Genomic DNA, 20,010 nt, shown 5'->3' with positions numbered 1-20,010 from the left:
ACAAAATACACAATAAAATGTATTTTATTTTCCAATTTTTAACTATTTACTTATATTTTTCAAATGTGTACTTTTGAGTTTAAAGCAGTTTCCCCCCAAATCTAAAATCTGGTTTTTCATTCACTTTGAGCTGATCCTGATTTGACCCCATACTAGCGCTCGTGTCCATTTGATGGAAGTTTAGCCATACCATAATCTACAGTCACAGCAAAACCAAAACACACAGCCTACTTCAAATCACTGTTTGGTTACCTGCTGAACGAACCACAATCAGCTGATTTTGGTTGAGTTTTGCAGCTGGGGTGATTAAAGACAATGTACCAGAAGTATCAGTGAAGGATTTGGGCAGTGCCTGTTAGTCAAGCAAAGCAGGGGAGGAGGTGGGGACGCTGCTAGAAACAAGCGAGTAAAATACCTGAGTTTTTTGAGGAAGACTGAGAGTTGATGGATGACGAATCTGTACACAGCTCCAGGGAAAACTGCAGCTGGTCTTCAGCCTCACTGCAACCTTTGAAGATATTTCATTGTCAATAGGCAGGGTTTCAAAGGAAAATGTGAGACACGTGTAACTGTAAGTAGTACCACGGCTGCATGGAGTCAGAAGTTATTTGAGGCTGTTGAGAAAACCTGATAAACTTGACTGTTTCTATTTAAATTGAGATTTGTTTTTTAAACTTTACAATGAGGGAAATGCCTCTGGAAAAGAAGAATCTAATCATCACCGTGTTTGATGGTTTAAGTAAAAAAATGAAAGATTTACCGGGGTAATAACCTTTGAGAAAGAAAAATGCATGGTTGCTCCAATTAAGAAAACCTTTAATATTTAATTAAATCTGTCATTCCCGTCAAATCTTTAGAATATTACCTTCTCTTTATAGTAATGATTTGCATTTGTCCATCTAGGAAGAGATACTTCCAGATGCAATGTGGAATAAATTTCTCACTTTAAGCCCCACTCAGGTCATTTTTGGAGCTATTGAAAAAGCGTTTCCTAAGGTCTTTTAATTATGGTTGCAATGTTCCCTTATTTATTGCAGGATATACGCTCCATAAAGCGATCGGTGAAATGTAGACAGTAGGATTAAAGGTGTGTAAGGCTGTAAAACCCTTCACTATACATTTAATAGGCTTTTCTTTTGAATATACAATAATATTATGTCACTTTTCTCTCTTGTTTAAACCTAAAGTTCACAGAAAAAATGGGTTCAGTTTTATATCTGATCGATCTGAAGATCGTGTGTTGTTTTCTAGGTTTAGAAAAGTTCTGCAGAGCGGCAGTAGCTCATTCGAAATTCGTTGTGGGCGGGACCATTGGCATGAAGCAATCCCACCCTTTCTTCCCCTCCCCATTGCTGAGAGCTCTCTGTCTACACGCTCTACCGCTAGCTTACAGCCCCTCACACCCGCAATGTAACATTACCACTGCAACAAAAATGGCGGGCAGTATTGGTGCTCTCCAGCTGCTCAGTTTTGATGCCAGCTCAGACGAGGAAAACAAAAACCTACATGGATCTAGTCGACAACAAGTAGATGCATCAGAATGGAGCACAGCAGCAAGCTTGTGGCCCGCCCAGCGTATTTTCTACTCTTTTGTTCAAACTGCATTTTTTTCGTCTGCTCCTGAGTCACATCGATTTAAATAAATTAAAAAAAACTCAAAAAAGGCACTTATGAGCTTAATTATTTTCTTACATGTCCTCAATTTTCAGAAAATGCTACAAGAACATGTTAAAAACACCAAAAACACAGTTTTCATCAGAGTGTGTCTTTAAACAATATCTACTAAAAGAGTTGACTTTAAGCAGGTAAAAAGCTCACCTTTGGTGATGGGCTTCTCAGCCGGCTTGTCCTGCGTCTGATCCTTGTCAAATGTCATGGCAACTGCTGTAACAGCAACCTAGCAAGAAAGAGAAAAAAAAAGTATTTTTAGTCTCCGGAAAAATGTCCTCCTGTTGGTAAACCAGTTTTTAAAGGCCTGACCTGGATGAGATCTTCTTCTGGCACAGCGACGGAGAAGACGAGATGAGAAAGACAGCAGGGAATCATGGAGCGCAGCTTAAAGTAGAAACTCTGGAATAAAGAATCATACACTTAATCATCCAATAGATTAAAAAAATATATAATCATAAAAAGAGTCTTAAAAGGGGATCTTACCTTTAGCAGATTCTCACAAAGGTCAGTGAAGACCTTGTTTAAGGCTTGGTTAGATAGATTGGCATTGCTCAACCTAAGGACCCTCACCGATGTAAACATCTGTAAGAAAGCAGAGCAACACAACGCTACATACCAACACCATAGGCAGACTTGCTGTGGTTACACCCTGACTATAGTTGTACCTGTAACGCCGAAGTCCAATTATAAATCCCAGGCATGGTCTCAGTATTGCAACTGTAAAATCCTGAGGAAAAGGAATAACAAAGTTAAACTTTATTGATGCGTCTGATCTGCAATAGCAATAAATCAGCAGTAAACCTTTAGGGGGAGAAGCATCAGTAAGGAGGGACTGGATGTCTTCAACAGCATCAGTATCATCAACCTATGGGAAAGAGCAAATTGTGATGAATTTCCCATTGAAATGAGGTCAGACTGGGTTTGTATTGATACACACCTCCAGGACAAAGGCATCCTTTTTGCCATGGGACAGATCTAGTTCCGAGAGTTCATCAGAGCTTTCTGAGTGGGAGCGGAATAGTCTGGATCGAAGCCTCGGCTCAGGAATCGGAGAACCTACCACCTCCTCAGTTAGATCCTGTAAAACAAACAGGTGGAAAACAAAGGAGGATTTGAACCACCACAGCAGCTGGATTTGCATCTTACATCTGTATGAATGTAAAACCACAGTTAGTGACACCACATGCTCAACCTGTCCTGCAAAACACACACACACGCTGGTATTTCCCTAAAACCCCTGGAGGAAGTGAGGAAAATGGGGGCGCCATCAAGGACACCCAATTGAGACAGACTTGAGGCAAAAATAATCTGACAAACTAAGTGGAAACATTCAATTCAAGAACATTTCTATCAAAATAAAAGCAAGACTGTGCAACAATTCTTGCATGTTCTCCCCGTGCATGCGTGGGTTCTCTCCGGGGACCCACCGTCCAAAAACATGCTTCATAGGTTAATTGGTTACTCTAAATTGTCCATAGGTGTGAATGTGAGAGTGCATGGGTGTGTGATTGTGGCCCTGCGGCACACTGGCGACCTAGCCAAGGCGTCCCCAGCCTTCGCCCACGAGTGGCCGGGATAAACTGCGGCAGCCCCGTGACCCCGAAAGGGACAAAAAAGGGTTTAAAAGATGGATGAATGAATGACTGTGCAATATTTTTGTCCGACTAGCTGTGACTATGAGTGACCTAGGGCCCTAAAAATCCATCCAAACAGTGAGAAATGACAACATTACAAAAAAACAACGATAATTAATAAAGTATCATCTCCAGTTATTGAGCGCCGTGAAAAAATTAAAGGTTAGTGGCTTTTATATGGAGTTATTTCAGTCTCAATAATCAGAAATGCACACAACCGGTTTCACAAATACACACGCTCCGGTTCACAAATGTCATTCTATGCAAACGTGAAAAATAAATTCGGAAATACACACTCTGTGTTTCACAAACACACACATTGTGTTTCACACATGCACACTAAATGTTTTACAAATGCACAATAAGTGTTTCTCACAAATGTGCACACTGTTTTTCACAAAAACATTTTAGACATTCACAATAAATGTATCAGAAATGCACAGTAGGTGCTTCACAAACATGATTTTTAGGTACACATGTGATGTGAACTCACAGATCATTCGAATTGCAGACTGTGCATTCAAAATCCCGTTCTCGTTTGTGAATCTCCCCGTGTGTGTGAGAGATTTTTCTACGGTGAATATTGAGACTCATCTGACGGAGCGGGTCGACTAATCTCACCATTGGCTAGTGAATCTGTCAATCAAACTCATCGGCAAAGCAGGCGGGTTCGCTTTTAGCCAATCGAATGGCCCCTTACACTCTTCACTCTCAACTGACGAGGGAGGGAGCTGTTCAGCACAGCAGTTGGGAGGACGCGGGCGGCAAACATGGCGGAGAGTTCTTCCGAACGGGATCAGTCTCAGCCCGTAAGTAATGCACTTATTTGATTATTATTCCCTCGTTGTACATCCTGTAATGTTCTTGAATACTAAGTTGAAGCGTTCTCCTTAGCCAAGTGACATGTGTGAATGCTTTATAAACATTTCAGCCGAGTCGTTTGCAGAGTACCCCCACCGCAAATTAGCTTAGCTTTGCTTTGCCTGTGCGGTCATAGTTTTTTAATGGTTTTAAAGCGGGGGAGGACTTATGGTTTTGTCAAGTTTTACCAGGTCTTCACACAACACGAGTAACTACAACCAACCAGGGGCCTCGAAACTAGCCGGCTTTCGACTCAAGTTGTGTCTGCCTTTGTGAGTGAACTTCAAGCCGGTTTCGGTTCAAGCTAGCGCCTGTAGCCAATGATCTGTAGGTTCTACCATGATTCAGATAGAACTAAGGGGAAAAGCATGCCGGATTTACAGCAGCACAGAAAGTTTAATAAAAAGTATTGATTTAGAGACGGGGATTTGTTTAAACACTGATGCTATGCTATGCTAACTAGTTAGCTGTTCCGTGTGCTGCCTTTATGTAAACGCGAGCCGGGTTAAAGTTAGACACAGTCTTTTCACAACCCAGACTTTAAGACGGGGTGGATTGTGCAACAAAGTTAATTCATATGACATTCATGAAAACGGCATTTTTTAAATATAACAGACGTGAATCCACTGTTGAATGAAAGAAGCCTCATAAGTTTCTAACGTTAGAACCCGTATTGTGCTGACCAGCCCTGTGAGATTGTGTCAGAGTGACAGCCACTAAAATCCCCTTATCTTTACTTTCAATGACGTAATGACAAGAATCCCAAACATTATGTTTTTAGGCTGTTTTGTAGTCGATAAGTAGTCACAGAAAGGGTGGATGGGAGAAATATGCTGTCAACAGTGATTAGAGTAGAAGTTACTGTATTACACACAGGCTTCCTGTGATCAGTGTCTTGTCTCTGATTGTTTATTTTTAACTCTGTTCTTTACTACAAGCTCAAGTTATCATAGCAAGAGTGTTTTAAAAAATTCCCCTTTCAAATATTTGAAAATGATGTAATTTAATCTCAGACAGCTAAATGATCTAATCCATGTTTGTCGTGTTTTTATTTATTCTCTAGGAATTACTGAATGTGACAGCGTGACAATCTTTTGTTCCTCCTGACATCAGGCAATACAACTCTCTGGCAGGGCATCTTACAAGTAATTTCTTTTAATTTTACCCACTGATTTTCCAATTATTTACCTTTTTTTATCAATCTTTTTATTTTGTGATATTTCTATTTGTAATGCATGTGTGTTTATGTGTTTTTTTAAGATGGCCATTTTTAAAAAATGTCCTCAGGGATTATTAAATACCCTTCTATTTCATATTTTATCATCCTATTGTATTACTGTTTTACCTATCAATTGGGAATTTAGCATTTTTGCCCCTGTAAATATCTGTCAGTTGAAAGTATTTGTACTTGTATTCCATAGATCTTGTACCTGAAGATAGCAGACAACAACTGTGCAGACACCCACTTGGCCTTCTTCAGTGACGCTGTGAACGTTTATGGCTTTCCTCTGAGGTATTCATGTTATTCATAAAGAAATATTTCATTCACATATCAGGCAGTATAAGCACTTGGTTATTTGTACAAAAATAAAATAACTTTTTTAGACTCCTCTGAAAACAAAGGCAACTCTAAAACTCTTTCCCCTCATGAGCCGCGGTTACATGGGCAGAATATCTTGATCGGATCAATGGTCGGGTTAAAATTCACCCGTGCACATGGGCACAGAAAACCTTTTTCCGATTAGAACAAACGTTCCCATGGCTCATACTCTCGTTCGGAATGAATCATTTGGGCATGCGCAGTAGTGTAAAATCACCCGGATGCGGATATAGGTCCCGTTGTAAACAAACCGCTTCCACAGACATTTATGCAGCAGCTTGGTAACATACGAGACGATCTTCCAAACGTGCTTTTATTAATGTCATGAATATTATGAATTGCCTGTTCGCTCATCGTTATATTTAATCTGTGTGGTCAGTGCTTTTTTTGTGGAAGAATTAAGCTGGACGAAAGCTTAGGACAGGCTAACACGGGCTAACATTATTAGCCTGATGGATGGACACAAAATCCAGGACTGTGCGAGAAACGCAGCAATCTGCAGCTTTCTAAGAGTGACATTTATTTCTGCTCTGAAGAGTTCACACAGGCCGCCCCAAAGCCACTCTGTGAGCTAGCGGCCCGAGCTCTGTTCGAACACGGTTCCTCCTGAGTCCTGCAGCCGCTAACCCAGAGCGGCGGGACGGCTCGCAGTCTGGATTCTCCCACACATAACAAAACAACAAAACGCACACGTAAAAAAGCCCCCCCCCGACACAAAATTATTAATCCAGCTGCTCTGCTCACTCGGGTGCCAGTGGACCGAGTGAGCGTCAGGGGGCACGAAGCGCTCCTCCTCCGAATCTCCCCCGTGAGGGGTGTAAGAGAGGGGAGAGCCAGCGGGGCGAGAGCGGAGCGGCGCTTTTCACGGGGCGTCCGCAGAGCCAAACACCGTCTATGCATGACGTAACCCAGAGCAGCAGTGACACACGATCGGAATGACCGTTTACATGCTCCACGATCGGATAAACGATCGGTATAACCCACCTATCTCGATCGGAAAGAAATTCTGATCCGAATGAGTCTGACCGGGGCAGAGTATTCCGAACGGCGCGTTTACATGACGCATTTTCTTTCCGATCAGGCGTTCATTCCGATTACTTTTGCCCATGTAAACGCGGCTATGGATAACATTTTACCCCCCCCCCCCCACCTAACAGTCTCTCTCACCTCAATGTTTCCCCCAGAGATACATGTAACCCACTCCTGCAATTTATCTAACCTAGAAATTCTACTTATTGGCATCATACATAAGAACATTACATTTTAAATTGATGTGTACCCTATTGGCGATGCATTTGTAATTATGTGTTTGAGACATGATTTTCATGTTATTGTCAGGGTGAGAGGAGATCACGGAGGAGAAAATGTGGGCATAGCTGAGTTGATGCTCACAGTACGTAGAACTGACACAAACAGCTTCATTGCAGCAAAAGTGTACACACAATCAACGGTGAGTTGAACCTAGTTTTAGACGCTTTAATATATACATAAAAGTGAATGATGTATTAAAAATAAATCTGACAATATGATATTTCTTTTTGCTTTTTTCCAAATACAGGATTGAGCCCCTCTGGTGTGATGTCTTCATGAGTGTTACTGGTTTATATTACAACATCCTGCAATCTCCTGAGGACCAAGACTTGCTCAATATCAGTCACATCACGTATTCTGCTGCCACTATATTTTCCTACCACGCATTCAGGCCAGTTTGGATGTGTTTAGTGACGCGTGGGACAGCCATCCAATCAGGACGGAGCAAAGCATGACACCAAATCAGCTGTGGCAGTTGGGCTTGACCCAGAACCCTGTTTCTGATCCCCGGGTAAGTGCTTTATTTCAGTGTTTTTTAACCTTTGTTCACTTGTTCCACGGTCTGACACCGGAATCTGTGGAAAGTTACACCGCTAAAGACGAGCTTTAGCTGGTATTTTTGTTAGAACTGAGAGACTTTACCAGCAGAATTAAGAACAAGGAAGTGAAGACTTTAACCACTTCTGATTGTCAGACTGATGACATGTGATTAAGCCTTCAAGAATGATTGGCGGAGACAGTTAAAGGGGCGGGACTTTTCCTTACACAGTTATAGCTGCAGCTAAATCGCGGCACCGTCAACCTTATCAAAATGTATTTTATAGAATTAAATAAACACAAAGAAAAAGTCATTTTAAGATCTCTCATATTCTTAACTACTCAGTGTTTTATCAGTGCCTGTTTGGATGAACAAAGAGCTGATTTCCTGGAGATGGGAAATGGTTTTAGATCAGTGAAGTAGGGCAATTCCCCACGGCACACTTGACCATCTCCCACGGCACACTATTGTGCCGCGGCACACACACTGGTTGAAAAACACTGCTTTATTTAATCTCACTGTACTGGACAACTGATTTGTGTGCAGTTCGACTAAAGTGGAAAGTATCAAGAACAGTATGATGAAATCACAATGACTACAAGGAATTTTCATCAAAAATGAATGAAAAGTATTATTGTTGTGTGGTGCAAACAATTTCCCTAAATTGTTTGTTTGTAGGAAGAATAGCACATCTGCAAGTTCAAAATGCATCACAATGCATGGCATTATGAGCCATCATATGTACTAATGTCACTACTTTGTTAAGGATCACTTATTTGCAAATTATAATCAGTTATGGAGATATGAGGTCTGCCTGCCAGCAACAATATAAGTTATTATTAGTGGGTGTCTGTTCCTACATAATCTAAAACACAAAAAAAAAACAGTGCTGTTCATAAACAGTTTTTTTTTTTTTTTGTCAGGGTATGCTGGTTCCAGAGATTGAATGGGAGGAGAGTGGATCCATGGCTGAACCTCATCCTGGGATCAATGTCCCGGTATGGGACAGTCCCCTTTTGGGTCCACAAATGTTGGAACTGCAAGACGACATCAACCCATTGTTTAATTCAGACCGTTTGGGAGTGGAATTACATCTTTACTGTCCCGTTTGTTTAGAACTTAATTTAGGCGATATAATTACATACAGAAGAAGAGAGACTGAGGGGAGGAAGACAGAGTTCAAATCAATACTGCTGTATTGTTCAAGGGACTTCATTGTATCTAAGGAAGTTATGAAAATTAGTTCCAGTTTAAATAAAATTCAAATCAGTAGAGATCCCACATTTGCTTAAATTTTGATGTTTTAATCTGTCCATGTTTTCTCTGAATTTTACTCTGCAATAAAGGGTGAATGTTTGCACTTTGTTGTTCTATGACCATCTTTTGTTGTGTAGTATTTAACCAGCTATAAAACCCAGAGAGATGAGGATCTTTTTTGCAAGGGTGACCTGGTCAAGAGGTGTATATGTATATGGTTACAATATAAAATCAATGACATTTGAGTTATTAAAAAAATACAATTAAGGTCAAGCAAAGTGACTTCGGGCTGAGCAGGGGAGGTGTATTGGGTATCTGTGATTGACAGTGAGATGAGCCTTAGGTAATGTAGTCCCACTGCGTGGTACGGAGCAAAGTGATGCCAGTTTCTCCACAAAACCTTCTGTGGAAGTTGCAGATTTTTCTCCTCCACCTTCATATGATCAAAACCGAAGGGAACCGTGTCTGAGTGTTGAAATGACGCTAGCATGAAAGCTAAGAGAATAACGTACAAACGATCCCGAGTGAAACGTTCATTGTAAATCCCATGACCAGTACAGAGTTCGATGGATTCTATGTCAACTGCATTCAACCACTGTTGCCTTGCTCCCAGGTCCACTGAAAAGTTGCACAAGCCAGTCATTTTTGACAACCGAAGGCAATAAACCGACAAGCCATGCTAGGGCTAACACGCTAACGACCGACTGGTACAGAATCAAATATGGGCGGGGCTTTTGCCACCTGCAGAAAGCGTAGAGAAAGTGTAAGGGGCCATACGATTGGCTAAAAGCGAACCCGCCTGCTTTGCCGACGAGTTTGATTGACAGATTCACTAGCCAATGGTGAGATTAGTCGACCCGCTCCGTCAGATGAGTCTCAATATTCACCGTAGAAAAATCTCTCACACACAGGGGGAGATTCACAAACGAGAACGGGATTTTGAATGCACAGTCTGCAATTCGAATGATCTGTGAGTTCACATCACATGTGTACCAAAAATCACGTTTGTGAAGCACTTACTGTGCATTTCTGATATATTTATTGTGAATTTCTAAAATGTTTTTGTGAAAAACAGTGTGCACATTTGTGAAAAACACTCATTGTGCATTTGTAAAACATTTAGTGTGCATGTGTGAAACACAATGTGTGTGTTTGTGAAACACAGGGTGTGTATCTCCGAATTTATTTTTCACGTTTGCATAAAATGACATTTGTGAATCGGAGCGTGTGTATTTGTGAAACCGGTTGTGTGCATTTCTGATTATTGAGACTGAAATAACTCCATACTTTTAGAAGCAAAGACATACATGTCACCTCCAAAAAAGTTTTGAGACAACACTCATGCTGTGACTTATAGTTTGGCATGCTCTGTACCACATTTGTGCCGCAGAACACCTCAGGGTCCAGGGCAAATAACTTCTTTGATGAGCAGAAGGAAACGAGAAGGGTAAGTTTATAGGAATTTAAAGGGGAAGAAGCAAAAAAACCAAAAAACCTTTACATTCTTTTTTTAAAGAACTGTTGAAGATATGTACTATAAAATCCAACATTCAGAAAAAAAAACTTTTTGAACTTGATTTTTCTCTTATGTTTTAATGAAAAAATACAACGCAGAGTTTTGTAAACGCTAAACCAACAGCAATTATTTGACCTAAAGGTCTCGACACTTCTAATTGTCTTTGACCAATCAAATTACAGTGCATGAGGTGCTAAAAGATTTGTGTCTAAATTAAACTTAGTTTACATGATTGATTTCATTGTCTCAACATGTTATTTTGGCAGTTGGACAGAAATTGTGTAATTTCTGTGGGTTTACAGTTCTAATAATCCCAATGACCGTTAAACTGCTCTTTACTGTAAAAAACTGCATAACAGGAAACTCTGCCTTATTAAACCAGAACATTCACCTCACCTTCCAGCTCACTAGCTTCCTGTTTATTTTACTGTTCCTTTTTTAAGATTTATTTTTTTTCCCCGGCCCGGCTTCTCAATACCTGATCTGCTCTGCAATCGTATCCGCCCCTCGTTACTTAAGATTGGAGGAGAAGCTTCTCTTATTTGATCCTGGAAGCAGACATAAGTATGGCCAAGTTTTTTTTTACCTTAAGCTTTTTTAACAAATGTAAACTGCAGATAAGACAAGGCATGGGTACTGATTCCACTGTGTCACATTTTGTGTATTTATCCATTATGTTTTGCCGTTGTATTAGATTTGCAGTCATCGTTGTGTTTTTCTTACAACTAAATTTTGTAAAAATGTACTTATGGACAACTTCCCCTGCTTTATTTTTACTAGGTTATACAGAGCCTGTGATATATTAACAGATTGTGCTGAACTTCCACAAAGGTATTTACAGTAAAATGTGAAGGTTTTCTTCCTTACTGGGGGGTTCACTTCATAGAACTCTTTGTTCTTGGCAATGGTGTCATTGATCCTTTTCTGGATATTTAAAATATGCTGCTCGGTGTTCAGGTCGCCTGGGGTTTTCCCGGCGATCTGGATGCCTCCTGGTGCAGGCAAAGCTGTCAGGTAAACTCCTGTAGCAGACTGTAAAGAAGAAGAAAAAAAAAACCCACCCTTTTTATTGATTGAAGTGCACAAAAGTAGTAAGTTACTTGTTAGGTAACTAGCTTAAAATGTTGGCCTACAGCTAAACCCAGGAGCATGTTCTCGCCGACGCTGATCTGAATGCTCAGACCGAACAGAGCGTTCATGCTCCGCAGCTTGAGTTTGTTCATCAGCTGAGTGTGTAGTTCATATTCCATGAAAGGCAGCTGGTTGGAGATGGCTGTTGCATTTGCTTCTCCCTGACCTTTCTTCTTCAAGCGACACAGCCTAGAGAACAGTAGGAACAGGAATTTAATTCTGTGCTGTGAGATCTTCTAAAAATTAAATGATCTTCCCCGATAAAGAATAAAGTAAACAGTTTGAATCAATATAGAATAACATAAGCTTGTTTGTCATTTAGAGATAATGGACACTTGTCTCAGTATAAGTGTGTTAAAAATAGTCATAAATATTGGATTTTAAAAAATTACTTAACTTGGAAAAAAACAAACAATGAAATCCATAAATTGATTTTCTTGTAAAGTTATTCTGGTATTTATTCAGGCACAGATCTGTATTGAAGAAAGAAAAATTTATCATTTTATTAATTTATTGTCTAGTTTATATCTATAGTTATGTAATTTGTGTTTTATAGCTAAGTAATATTGATTTTGAATGGAAATTTGAAAAAAAATCAATATTTATTCAAATCAACTTGCCACTCGTTTAAAAAACTTGAAAATCAATTCATTATTTTGGTGTCCTGTCCTATCTATAACAGTACACAAATAGTCTTTGTTGTCAACTATGCTAATTTTTTTCAGAAAGAAATACATTTTGGTTGAAATGAAATATTAGAACCATCAAAACCGCAACTTCCTCTCTTTGCAGTCAGATTTAGTCTAAAAGCAGAAACAAAAGTTCATCAACTTAAGTTTCTAGGGTTTGGCGTATTAGACTAAATGGAAAAAAAAATGTTGTAGATTCTACACTAATAACAGAGCTGAGCATTAATGCATTAGGCAATCATCTCGTTTATCCCATGTTTTTATAATAAAATAATGACATATCTGGAATTTACTTGTTGCACCATAGCAACTCCAATAGGCTCTCAGTATTTTGAACAAAAACTAAATTGGGGAATTTCTGCAAATGAACCCAAAATGAAATACCCACTAAAATCATCTTAAGCAGGAAATTAAAAGAAATACTTTGATTACAATAAATAGGGATAGTGATGCGTCTTAGATCTGCTGGTTTACAGAGATCATTTTCAAAATCCTGGAAGAATTTTATGTCAGGATTTTAGGAATTTTCATAAAGAAACAAGGTTTTTACCGGGCTTGAATAAAGCAGCCTTTTCCTGCAATAGCTGCATCTGATGGCAGGTCAATTGTTGTAAACAGCACATCAGGAACCTTCAAAAATGATTTATTAGCAAAACAAAGTCATTACAAACATTTCGGCTCCAAAGATAAGTGGATTTAAACAAAAACAAAATAAGTAGAAACCTTTTGCCTTCTGCAATGGAAGCAGTACGTGAGCTGGGCAGGAAATGGCATGTTGAGCTCATCGTATGGGATGTGACAGAAGCCACAGCTGGAAGGAGATGGATCCTCAAACCTGCCAAACAATCAACGGTCACAGCATCGGCTTTTGATCACGTTTGGGTCTGAAAGTAAAACTCTTCTCACAAGACAAAAACAAACCACCTCTGGTCGCTGCCTCCAAGGTCAAGGCAGCCCTCCCGCATGTACCGAGGATTCAAGATGGCTGCTGTGCCAGAGGCCGATAAAATGCACACTTCTTCACTGTGTTGCAAATGAAAGCAGAAGAAAAGGGAGAAGAAGGATTTTATAGCAGCTCACAAACATCTATAACTATTTAAAGGGAGCAGGTAGAAGTTACCATATGCTCGTGCTTTCACTGTATCCTACAACAGCATGGCAGCCAAGGGCTTTGGCATGAGATTTGATCTCCTGGCGAATTTCCTCCCACCATGCATCACGTGTCTCTGGCTCATCTGCAAAAAACACAAGAGTCCCACAAAAATAGTCTTAAAAGAACTTTAAAAAAATATTTTGTTCTTATCTTTTGAAATGAAACACTGAAGTCTACATGAAAATGTGTTAACATGAACATTGACATGGCATTCTTCAAACGAACCCAACCAGTCCGTCTCAGACTGCTGGGACTTACCAGAACATAAAAGGACAGCCAGTGTTTTACTCTGTGCTTTCTAAAGGTTTGTGAGGTAAATGATAAACCAGACAAGGAAAACAAAAGTGCAGAATAATTTAAAAGAAGTCACACTGAGAGCTAGGGGATGAAGAGGAACCTAAAATCAATAAATGTATAAATTATGAGACTGTTTGACAGTTTTCTTCAGCTCTGATTGGTTGAGATTTAAAGAAGTATGCGCTATTAAGTTTTCTGCAACATTTTCTGTGTGATCTCATATTAGAAAACTGCACTAACAAAAAAAAACAGGTAATAAAAAAATCCATAACAAATGACTTGATTTGAACAAAACAAAAAAGAAGAAGTAGCAGTTTATAGGAGGGGGGGCTGACATGAAAACATGTTTCCTTTTCCATGAAGATAATTCAACTCTGGTTTGTTATAAAGCAATAATTCAATAAGTTCAATCGAAACAAGTCGATCTCTTTTTATAAAGCACTTTTCGCACCTGCTAACACAAAGTGCTGTAGTAATAAATGAATACTAAGAAAGTGGATTTTATTGCGAAATTAAATCAAAATGAATAATTCCACCCAGATCATTCTGTAAAGGTTGAATCTTTGTAAATGGATCTGAATTAAAAAACTATTTATTGCCTAAAGGATTACATTAAAAAGTGCTCTTCTAAACAAGGAGTCTGCAACCTTCAACAAAAATAAAAGAGCCATTCGGGTTGGTTTCTCCCTCACAAAAACCAAGCAGGAGCTTCAAAAGCTTACTTTAGAAACATACAACACCACTTTATATCTATGTTAATGTTACCTTTATGATAAATATAGTCGAACCTTTGCTTTTTTATATGAGTAAAACAAAAACAAGTGAGCAATTTTTTTGTAAATACAACATTGATTTTTACTTTTGACAAAGGCTATAATGAATTCCTTTCAAAATAAGACACATTTCTTCATTTAGATTTGTCCAGGAAATAACCTATAATGAAAATTATTAAACAAATCAATGCAAACTAAAAAAAAAATCATTTTCTTGTGTCATTTTCCCTCCTGCAAATAACTTGAATATTTGAATATTTCTAATAGAAAAAAAAAAGAAATAAAATACATTTAAATATATATCTTTTCCCCTCTGGAAATCATATGAACAGTGACTTTTAACTAATTTAATGTCAGCTCTGTGAAAAAACTAGAACCACATTTGGCTCAGGAGCCTCAGGTTGCAGACCACTGTCCAAAACTGGCTGTGATCGAAGGTGATGAGGTCACAGTAGCCTTCATCATAATCAAAGTCTCACGAGACTTGGCTAAAACATGTCTGTTAATGGCTCTTCCTGTTTTGAAGATGCCACTTTAGCGAACTGACTTTCTACAGGGGGCAACATGCTGATGGAGTCACAGGAAGAGTGACAGTGTGGATGGGACAGGCCACAAGATTGAATGACAAAAGAAGGATGATTAGAATGCAGAAATGAAAACACTTGGCTGATGGTCAGGCGATAGACCCAGGATGTGGTTTATCTTAAACCAGCAGCATGTCATCCAAGCACGGGCTCATCGACGTCCACGCTCATGACCATGACCAGAGAAGGGCCATATTCATTTACTAGAGAGTTCATCATTAAATATAAAATAATTGAGAACTGCATTTCTACACTTCCTCCATTTCCCAAGCTCATCTCGGTTCAACTGTTGATGCAAAACATCCCAGAACCGGTTTTTCTCTAACACCCCCCCAACCCTCCCCACCCTTTCAGTCTACCTTCCATGCATCCATTCATCCACCACTCTTCCACTCTTAGTATGAATACGGCCCAGTGAGTTTGGGATGCACATGCCCAGTTAGTGGCTCTTCGTCACGTAAGCCTCATAAACTTCCTCTGGTCTCGACTCCAATGCCGCACGGCGCTGGGAAAAGGCTGCATCTATGTGCAAGGCGAGCTGGGTGCAGCGGGGGGGGGGGGCTACGTCAGGCTGGATGGGGTGGGGTTGGGACACAAGGCATGCTCAGCTCAGCACACAGATTTAAGAGAGAGGGATAACAGCTCACTGAATTCATCCGTTTTCAGCAAAACTAAGTGAGATAGAATTCATAAAGAGAGTAAATCAAGCCGCTCTTTGTTCTAGGAATAGTGTTGGGAAACTGCTGAGAATCCAGAATAAGTTAGACTTCAATGAGCTGTCATTGCTCCTGCGGGTGAGAGCAGTATAAGAAGGGAAATACCTGCAGTGACACTATTCCAGTCTAGCAGTTTGTATGAGCGCGTGTTACCCAAGGCTGGGCCAGAACACACCGTTAGTACAGAAAAAGAGAGAAGAAGAAAAGAAGAAAGTGTCTAATATACAAGCACAGCACAAATGAAGCACTCCATCGTCACTATGCAAAGGAACACGGCACTTGACAGTCACTAAGCGACAACAATTAAAAAGGTCCAACTGGAATAATTCTGAAGAAGAAGACGACTGATGAGGGAAAAGAGGAGAACAAAGGTGAGCACTAAATTTACAACATGACCTAAGAATAGAAGACGCAAAAATCACACCAGGAGCACATGCCGGTCAAGTCTATCTGAAAGTTGTCTGCATCTATGCTGCTTTGGGAAGTTTTAAGAAGTATCCGAATAAAAATCTAATTATATTAAAGCACCACTTTCCAAAATCCACCAGGCGCCACTTGTTTGATGCGATAAAACAAGTTATTCTAAAAAAGAAAGAAAGAAAGTGTTTCTTCTCTTTATCCTGCTTATAATTTATCCCCTAATGTCTAAAAATATTTATATAAATATCCCGTTAGGTGTGCATGCTGGAGACCAAGATTCCGCTCTCTTTTCCCTGTGTGGAAAAACTGGATTTTTATGTCAATAAAGATTTGAATGAGGAATTATTTGGAAAACGCCAACTTCTTCCTAGGGAACCTAAAAAACTTTTTTACTTTATTTTCTGTGTTTGAATTGCTCATCTTGTTAATGACAATGTCACGCTGGTTCAATTTAAGCAGTTTTTCTAACCAAATTAAGATGTGTAGATACTAAAATAAAATAAAAACATTTTAAGTAGAATGGTTTGACTGTTAATTTAATTAAAATAAGAAAATAAATTGAACTAAGAACAGCAGTGTGCAATATTTGTTCCTTTCCTTTTTTGTAGCACCCAGTCTTTCTATTGCATTTGGTCTGTAGAATTAAGTGATTAGGAGAAGAAGAGTCACAGCACAGACAGGCCTGGACTCCAATCATCATCATCATCATCATCACTGCATCATCAGACTTTAGCTGTCTGTGCAACAGTCCTGATATCCAATTAAGAAATTAACAAAACTTTGATCTGAATTTCATTAATTTAATTTATTATTCAAAGAAAACAAGATTTTTCCCAACTACTGATTTAAATGTTATAAAGGCAAAACAGTTTTTTTTATAAAATGGAAAGTTCTAATATTAAAATGAACAGAAAGATATAAACGTTAAAGGGCCTATACCGTGCTACTCCTAAGCCTTTTATAGTAAACAATATCCATGTATATGACATTATATTACCTTTGGAACGTAAAAGAACACATTTTTTATGAAATGTTAGTTATTTTCACAAGCTCTTTTCCTACCAGGAAGTAAAAGGACTCGATCTCTGAGGCACTGGCTTTCTTGACTTATGGGTGTGGCCCATTTCATGACGTCAACCTAGAGTCGGCCTCAGCAGCGCGTCTGCGTTTCGCCCACGAAAACAAACAAAATCTCACGTTTTGCAAAGATAGATGGGCATATAAAGGAAAAGCGATCACTGATAACTCTGTGTGTGTGTTAGCCGGGGGGTGGTGCTGGCAGCGCAGACTCTTCCTGGAAGGGGCGGTACCTCACTTACATCACAATGTGAGAACCCGCTCGTTTTCGTGGATTGGGAGGGGCTGGTGCTCAGAGTGGAGGTTTTTAGAGGAATACTCAAAAATGTGTAAACGGATCGAAATACGGCTTTGGGGATTCTTTTCATGAGGAATGAACATTATAATACACTTAAAAGCTTGAACATTTTATTTTACATGGTATAGACCCTTTAAGGAGGTGTTGTAAAGAATAATAATTCCTGGATTTTATTAACCGAATCTGAATTTTCAAACAGAAAATCACTATGATTTGATTAATCAATCATACCCCCCCCCCCCCCACTGCACATTGAAACCACACCATCACCAGTGAGCTGGCTGATCGATATCAGGTGCGTTTTTCTCAAAACTGAAGCAGTCAGTGGAAGAAGTTGGTGCTGATTCTCAGTGGGATTCATGTATGGGATCAGTGGAGACCGATCAATACATGCAACTTTGTTCTAAAATAAGCCTAGGCCATTTGAGGAAGAGCACAATCATGTATTGGATTAGGATTGCTGTACAGAGAAAGACTAGATAAACAAAAGAAGAGCCCCAAAAACCTTTAGTTGAGACTAAAGCACATCAGCAATGAGGTTGTTTTTTTCCAATAAGAACCTCCTGACTTTTAACTTAATTAAATATTATTTGCAAATATGTTACAATGTGCGTATTAAACAGATTGAATCAAAAGAGAAATGTGTTTACAAACTCTGGACAGCAGCACCAACACACAACTGACCAGCAGGCAACACTTTAGAGCCATGCACCACAACTTGAGCATATGAATACACAAACTCACACATACCCACACACATGACAACTTAATAACCGCGACACATAGAAAAAGGCAGGCCATTTAAAACATGAGGTGAAAGTTTCCACTGTCTATAAACACAGAGATCCAGAAGGCCACGGTTGACTTCACTGCTCACAGTAACTTTCATCAAAGTGTGAATGACTTGATTTCTGGAGAACTAATATATCTTTTTTTTTTCTAAATAACCAAACAAACAAGGACTAGGACCGAACACAGAAAATGTATTGAACATAAGGAAATAATGAGCAGCACTGATGAACTCAGACCCCTTACATGACACAAAGAGTACACCCCTATTCTCCTTCTTGTAGACGCTACATTAGGGTTGTGCGTTCGTGAGCTGCACTCACCGGGGTTATGAATGCGGTCCAGTAGTTTAACAGAGCGGGCGCTGACCACTCCGCCGACATGAAGCAGAAAACCAGAGGGGAAAGATGTCAGGGTGAAGAAGGGGAACTCCTGCTGATGGAAAAGAAGCCGGTCACTGATTGAATGGGCAGTTTTGGAGTTGCATTCACAATCACGAGGCTGTTGAAAACGGACCAACAACCGTACATCTGCAACATGTCTAAACCCAAAATGTAAATCATATAAGATACTTTTTTTAAATGTTTTTTTTTTATCTTACTTTTGGATTTTTGAGGTTCAACTCCAAACTATTAGCAATGAACAGCTATTGTTGTGGTGTGCATAAAGATAAGTGTACACATAACCAATAAAAAAAAAAAAAACCTACACTAAACTAAAGAGACAGATAAGCTGATTTCAGCAAAACAAACCCAAACATTTACCTGTTCAGGAGCTATACTTGCATTTCAAAAAAAACTCCTCTTAATTTTCCTGGCAGCTTGCTGTCCTGCATTCAACTAATCCAATATTTTTTACAACAAAAAAAAACTTTTTGACTGATTCAGCACTAGATGTAACGCAGCATTTCAAAAGAATATAGGCTTTAAATCTTTTGCAAATTGCTGTTGAGCATTTTAACATTTAACTTATTCAACTAACTAAAGTATTATGAAAAAGAGACTTCAAGTGTTGTGTGCAATTGGGCCACATCCACACCAACATGTTTTAGTTCTGAGATGCAACCAGAAAGGAAACTCCACACATTCCTTCAGAAAAGATGTGGACTTACACCATATAACCAGAGTAAAGGCATGACTTTTTTTTTGTCTAAACACAGCATCAGTGCGAGCGTCAGAACACATTACTGGTGTGGATGTAGCTTTCAGTGACGATTGCTTACTGGATCTAATCAAACCATGCAAAAAGACCCGAGTGTAATGACAAAACGCCATGCACATTGTACCCCTTTGTGATCTCCCACTTGGTATAGACCACCCTACATTTGCGGAAATCATTTTTAAAATTCCAGAGCACTTCACAGAAAAACCTGAAAGGAACTAAAAAAAAGAAATCCCACATATATTTATATATTGGAAAAAAAAAAAAAAAACATGTTATTTCTGAGGTTTGGTGCTTTGGTTTACATGCTTTTCTCTTTCTATTTATGTGAAAGGTGGTCATCTGTCTCCAGTTGATGATCCAATTCCATGCATTCATTCACGGAAATAAAAAAAGAAGAAAGCTGGAGGTACTTGGATCGCATGTTGGCACCACCTCCACAGAAAAGTTCAGGAAAGTTTGGATTTCCAACCATGCAACATGAGATGAATGGACTTTGACAGGCAAAAACATCAGGCAGGAATAAGAATGCTT

General features: G+C 39.3%; 1 protein-coding gene and 1 long non-coding RNA gene across 55 annotated transcripts in view; one reads left to right on the top strand and one right to left on the bottom strand.

The window, feature by feature from the left end:
• The window catches only part of c2cd5 (C2 calcium dependent domain containing 5), a 33,766-nt gene that overhangs the window by 4,966 nt on the left and 8,790 nt on the right, over positions 1 to 20,010 (bottom strand). For 7 of the 50 annotated variants that reach the window (XM_078948771.1, XM_078948775.1, XM_078948777.1 and 4 more), the window contains 17 exons: positions 18,639 to 18,747; positions 15,837 to 15,890; positions 13,329 to 13,443; positions 13,130 to 13,231; positions 12,932 to 13,043; positions 12,759 to 12,838; positions 11,522 to 11,708; positions 11,256 to 11,420; positions 10,247 to 10,291; positions 2,609 to 2,749; positions 2,473 to 2,536; positions 2,337 to 2,398; positions 2,155 to 2,253; positions 1,981 to 2,070; positions 1,819 to 1,897; positions 416 to 508; positions 253 to 297 (listed from right to left, as the gene is read on the bottom strand). In XM_078948771.1, coding sequence (XP_078804897.1) covers positions 253 to 297; positions 416 to 508; positions 1,819 to 1,897; positions 1,981 to 2,070; positions 2,155 to 2,253; positions 2,337 to 2,398; positions 2,473 to 2,536; positions 2,609 to 2,749; positions 10,247 to 10,291; positions 11,256 to 11,420; positions 11,522 to 11,708; positions 12,759 to 12,838; positions 12,932 to 13,043; positions 13,130 to 13,231; positions 13,329 to 13,443; positions 15,837 to 15,890; positions 18,639 to 18,747 — 1,642 coding nt within the window. Of the gene's footprint in view, positions 1 to 252; positions 298 to 415; positions 509 to 1,818; positions 1,898 to 1,980; positions 2,071 to 2,154; positions 2,254 to 2,336; positions 2,399 to 2,472; positions 2,537 to 2,608; positions 2,750 to 10,246; positions 10,292 to 11,255; positions 11,421 to 11,521; positions 11,709 to 12,758; positions 12,839 to 12,931; positions 13,044 to 13,129; positions 13,232 to 13,328; positions 13,444 to 15,836; positions 15,891 to 18,638; positions 18,751 to 20,010 lie in introns of all 50 variants that reach the window. The other 43 variants (XR_013656424.1, XM_078948802.1, XM_078948810.1 and 40 more) reach the window with 15 other exon arrangements.
• On the top strand, positions 3,941 to 8,975 carry LOC144992454 (uncharacterized). 5 transcript variants are annotated; one of them, XR_013656428.1, is made up of 6 exons: positions 3,976 to 4,114; positions 4,349 to 4,438; positions 5,230 to 5,311; positions 5,588 to 5,679; positions 7,105 to 7,216; positions 7,325 to 7,517. It is a non-coding gene; the product is annotated as an uncharacterized LOC144992454 (long non-coding RNA). The 5 variants fall into 5 exon arrangements; XR_013656426.1 differs by lacking the exon at positions 4,349 to 4,438 and adding an exon at positions 8,539 to 8,975 and having other exon boundaries at positions 3,982 to 4,114; positions 7,325 to 7,588; XR_013656429.1 differs by lacking the exon at positions 4,349 to 4,438 and having other exon boundaries at positions 3,982 to 4,114; positions 5,603 to 5,679.

The sequence above is a fragment of the Oryzias latipes genome, chromosome 6 (genome assembly GCF_053564925.1).
Source record: "Oryzias latipes strain Hd-rR chromosome 6, Olatipes_Hd-rR_3.1".
NCBI classification, from domain to species: Eukaryota; Metazoa; Chordata; class Actinopteri; order Beloniformes; family Adrianichthyidae; genus Oryzias; species Oryzias latipes.
Note: the sequence above shows the minus strand (reverse complement) of the source record. Positions and strands in the feature narration are given on the sequence as shown.